The sequence below is a fragment of the Otolemur garnettii genome, unplaced genomic scaffold (assembly GCF_000181295.1).
Source record: "Otolemur garnettii isolate 467f Iridium unplaced genomic scaffold, OtoGar3 scaffold00027, whole genome shotgun sequence".
Lineage (NCBI taxonomy): Eukaryota > Metazoa > Chordata > Mammalia > Primates > Galagidae > Otolemur > Otolemur garnettii.
In genome coordinates this window covers 13,120,034-13,123,889 of record NW_003852422.1, presented here as the reverse complement: position 1 = coordinate 13,123,889, position 3,856 = coordinate 13,120,034, and the positions used below count along the sequence as shown (strand labels likewise).

Below are 3,856 nucleotides of genomic sequence, written 5' to 3'. Positions count from 1 at the left end.
GCCGTCGGAGCCGCAGGACTTGGAGCCGCAGCCCGCGAGGAGTGCGCTGGCTGCCGTCGGGGGCCCTCCGCGCGCGCCTCCAGCCGACCTGCCTCTGCCCGGCGACGACCGGGGCGGGTGGGCGCGCTGCGCCTCCCGCGTCAGCCCCGCGCCTTCAGACTCCAGCCCCGGAGAGCCGTTCGCCCGGGGCCCTACTTCCCCTCCCGGCACCCCGCGGCCTCTGGATGGCGCGGCCGCCGGCCCGGCCTCCGACACCGAGAGCTTCAGCCTGAGCCCCAGCGCCGAAAGCGTGTCCGACCGGTTAGACCCCTACAGCAGCGGCGGCGGCGGCGGCTCCTCGTCGTCGGATGAGTTGGAGGCCGACCCGGCCCCGGCGGGGGCCCCGAGCCAGCTCCGTCGCCTAGGCCGCCCCTCCCCGGGCTCCCCACCTGGGCCACAGCAGAAAGCCCCGAGAGGTGTCGACGGCCCGGGTGGGGTCGCTCGGGATGGGCCTTGGGGAGAGAAGGCTGCGGTAACCGCGGCCCTGGGTGGCCCCATGTCCATCCCCGGGAGGAGCGGGGTGGCTGCGGAGAAAGCGCCTCCACCGCCCCCGCCGCCCACCCTGTACGTGCAGCTCCACGGAGAGACCACCCGGCGCCTGGAGGCGGATGAGAAGCCGTTGCAGATCCAAAATGACTACCTCTTCCAACTGGGATTTGGGGAGCTGTGGAGGGTGCAGGAGGAAGGCATGGACTCGGAGATTGGCTGCCTCATACGCTTTTATGCAGGTAAGGCAATCACCTGCGCGTTGACAGGTGGGTGCAAACATTTTCGAGAGCCGAGGAATGATTTAAATAGCTGGTCTGTTTGCCCTACCCAAGAGTGAGTGGGGTTCCTGGTGAGTCTTTGTCTGATACTTCTTTCCAGATTTTATATACGGTCTGTAGTGCTAAATTGAGCAATCTTTAAATCTGTGAGTTTTAGTCAATCTTGAGGGCTCGCAGGTTGGAAAGCAATGTGGAGGAGGTGGCGGGTCACCAGGAAGTACAGGAAGCAGATACTCAATAAAGGTGCTTCCTTCTGGCCTCTTCAGGGCTTGTTGGGTTTCAGGCAGTTTGGGATTTCAGGTGAACTATCACGTGAACGTAATACCGGCAGAGGAAAATGAACAACCAAAATGCTCTAGACGCCCTTGCTTACGTTTGGCTGTCCAGTTTACCATTCTGGCTGTTAAGTATGTGTCACCGTGATCTGGTTCCTTGTCAACCGGTGCCCCTGTTTGTTCAGCTCTGTCATGCATATTTGCGCACACAGTCCAACTTAGAAACCTGACAGATTAGTCAAATTACTTTAAAACCTTTTTAAAGTAACCACCTTTCTCCAGTGCTTTTTGCTTTATTTCAGTTACCTTTACAAGTTTGAGTTTTCCCTCAAAAATGATTTTGTCTGTTTCATTTCTTTCAATCTTAGTAGTCAGATCTGACCATTGCAATAGGATTTGCAGTAGGATTCATAATAAGAATTTATATGGTTACTGTTTCTTCAGATGTGACTTAAAATCCTCCCCAGTCTTACTTCAGCACTTGAGCAAATTCTTGACTAGGGGTGACTAACTAGAGTTTCTATTTTGGCTGAAGATTTGGCGGTACTATGTTAGGGAGCTATAGGTCCTAGTTATTTGTATTGGACCTTAATAAGTAGTTCATATCCTTTTCCTCCTCTGGTGTTAAGCATTATGTTTGTAAGAAATTTTATTTAAAGTCAAGTTAGCATAGCAACATTAAATCAGGAGTGATAAATCTTTGCCAACTTTAGGTTTTAGGTTATAGGTGATGGTGGAAAAATAAGCATACTTGTATCTCCATTAATCTGTAGCCATTCTTTCAGATTTAAGATGTTTTCTGGTCCAAATTGTCTCTTAGTAGTAGTTAAGTTAGTTTGCATGATATTCCCACATTGAAATATGCAAGACAGATAGCATTCCTGGTGGAAATGTCTGTCCTAGTTTAATTGAACTTTTCTTTGAAATTCTTAAGTGACTATCTGACGAATCTTTGCCTTATAAAGAAAACCAAATTGTAATATAATAGCATTTGCAGTGTCCAAAGATAATATCTCAACTAGATGACATGACTTTGGAAGCTTATGGCCCAGAAAATTGGTTATTTAATTGTGTGGGAGCAACAACTATATTCTCTTCTATAGCATCTGTAATTTATTTTAATCACACTTGGAACAAGAATATTTATTTTGTTGATATGAGAACCACAGATGCCCTTATTACTTAACTACGTGGAAGGAAATATGAGTGAAACTAACATTAAATAGCATTTGAGCAGTTTTGTATGGGAAGAGTTCTGTGCCCCTTGTTTTGCTTACGATTGGATACATTGATCATGATAAATGCTCATGGGAAAAGTTTTGGTGTTACAGTACTAAAATATATGTCTTTGTTTCTCTTCGATTGTCTCATCAGTGGTGTCTAAAATATTCAAGTCCTGTGATAAGCATTTTTGTTTATTTTTTAAAACGCAATTCAGAAATGACGGGTTCTTTTTCTCGTTAAATCTTAACTTTCTGGCATGTTTATTTAAATCTTTTCTTCATGAAAAGCAGCAAATGTTAAAGAATCCCAAACTTACTGTCTTATTTCTGTATGTATTGCATAAATATATGTATGTCTCTGAGTATATGCTTATACAAATAACTAATAAAATGGGAATGGCACACACATTATCCACCCTACTGAAAAGAAGCCGGTGTACTAGTGGCTAAGTTAGTAGAGTTACCAGACATCTCTGAGCTGATTCCGAATAGTCATTTGACATAGATCAAAATTTAGCATAGGGTGAGTCTACTTGAACTTTTGCAAGGAAGTTACTGATAAACAAGAGTGCCTTGATATAAAGTGGTCTCAATTATGGGAACGTTGTCAGGACTTCACATATGGTGATGGTGAACAAAGATTTGCATCAGGCTGTAAGAGATTCCTAGAAATTATCTCTGTGCTCCAGTGGAAGACAAGACATCTCAACAGGAGAGTGTAACGTGTGGTATTAGTTCTTTTTCTTAGGAAGAGGATAATTAATGTGTATTTTCCATGACACCTTTTAAGCGGGTGTTAGAAAATTTTGGACCTCATTCGTTCTTATAATTTTATGTATAACTATTAATTATTTTGCATAATGTTTTGTTTGTAATTGGAATTAAGGATAGCTAGGAAGTTGCTTTTAAAACCTTTTGAATATTTTTCTATATTTATAATAAATGGAGATCCTCATCTATTGTCTATCTAGTTTATCTAGTCAGCTTTTTCTTTTTGAGAAGCTTTTATGCAACAAAGAACTTTCATTCTTTTGAGGGTCACATTTCAGTTTAATTTTAGTATGCATAACCTGTCTCAGGTTGTTCTTTAAAGGCTTTGAAAGCCATTCGTGGTTGCTTTGAATACTTAAATATTTATTTGGGTAAAGTGAAATGAAAGTCTTTAATGAACTAGAAGGTGTTGGATAAAGGTGCTATCTAATTATAGAGTTGTTAATGAAAACTTAGTTTGAAAATAGTTGTTGCATCTACAAGTAACCATTCTCTTCACTAAGTTAAAATATGAGAAAATTTAAGTGGCTTTTTATGAATTTTCTTGCCGAAATATTTAAAATTTAATCCTTTTAAAATCAGACATCTTAAATTTTGCCTGAAAACATGTAATTTTAGGTTCAAAAAACTCAGGAACTTAAATTGTCTATCATAAGTTATGGACTTCTAACCATGAATGAGCTTTGATTTTGAACTCCCTAGGAAGTTTGTGTCATTGATCAAGGGCAATATTAAACTATATTTTTAAATACTTTTGACTCTTTTCTATTACCCTTTAGAT

The 3,856-nt window shown here is 42.3% G+C and overlaps 1 protein-coding gene across 1 annotated transcript in view; it reads left to right on the top strand.

Annotated features, from left to right (window-relative positions):
• The first annotated feature begins 7 nt into the window (after positions 1-7).
• Positions 8-3,856, top strand: part of PHLPP1 (PH domain and leucine rich repeat protein phosphatase 1) — a 231,035-nt gene continuing 227,186 nt past the window's right edge. The window contains exon 1 of the mRNA XM_023512412.1: positions 8-767. Coding sequence (XP_023368180.1) covers positions 536-767 — 232 coding nt within the window. The 5' untranslated portion in view covers positions 8-535. The remainder of the gene's footprint in view (positions 768-3,856) is intronic.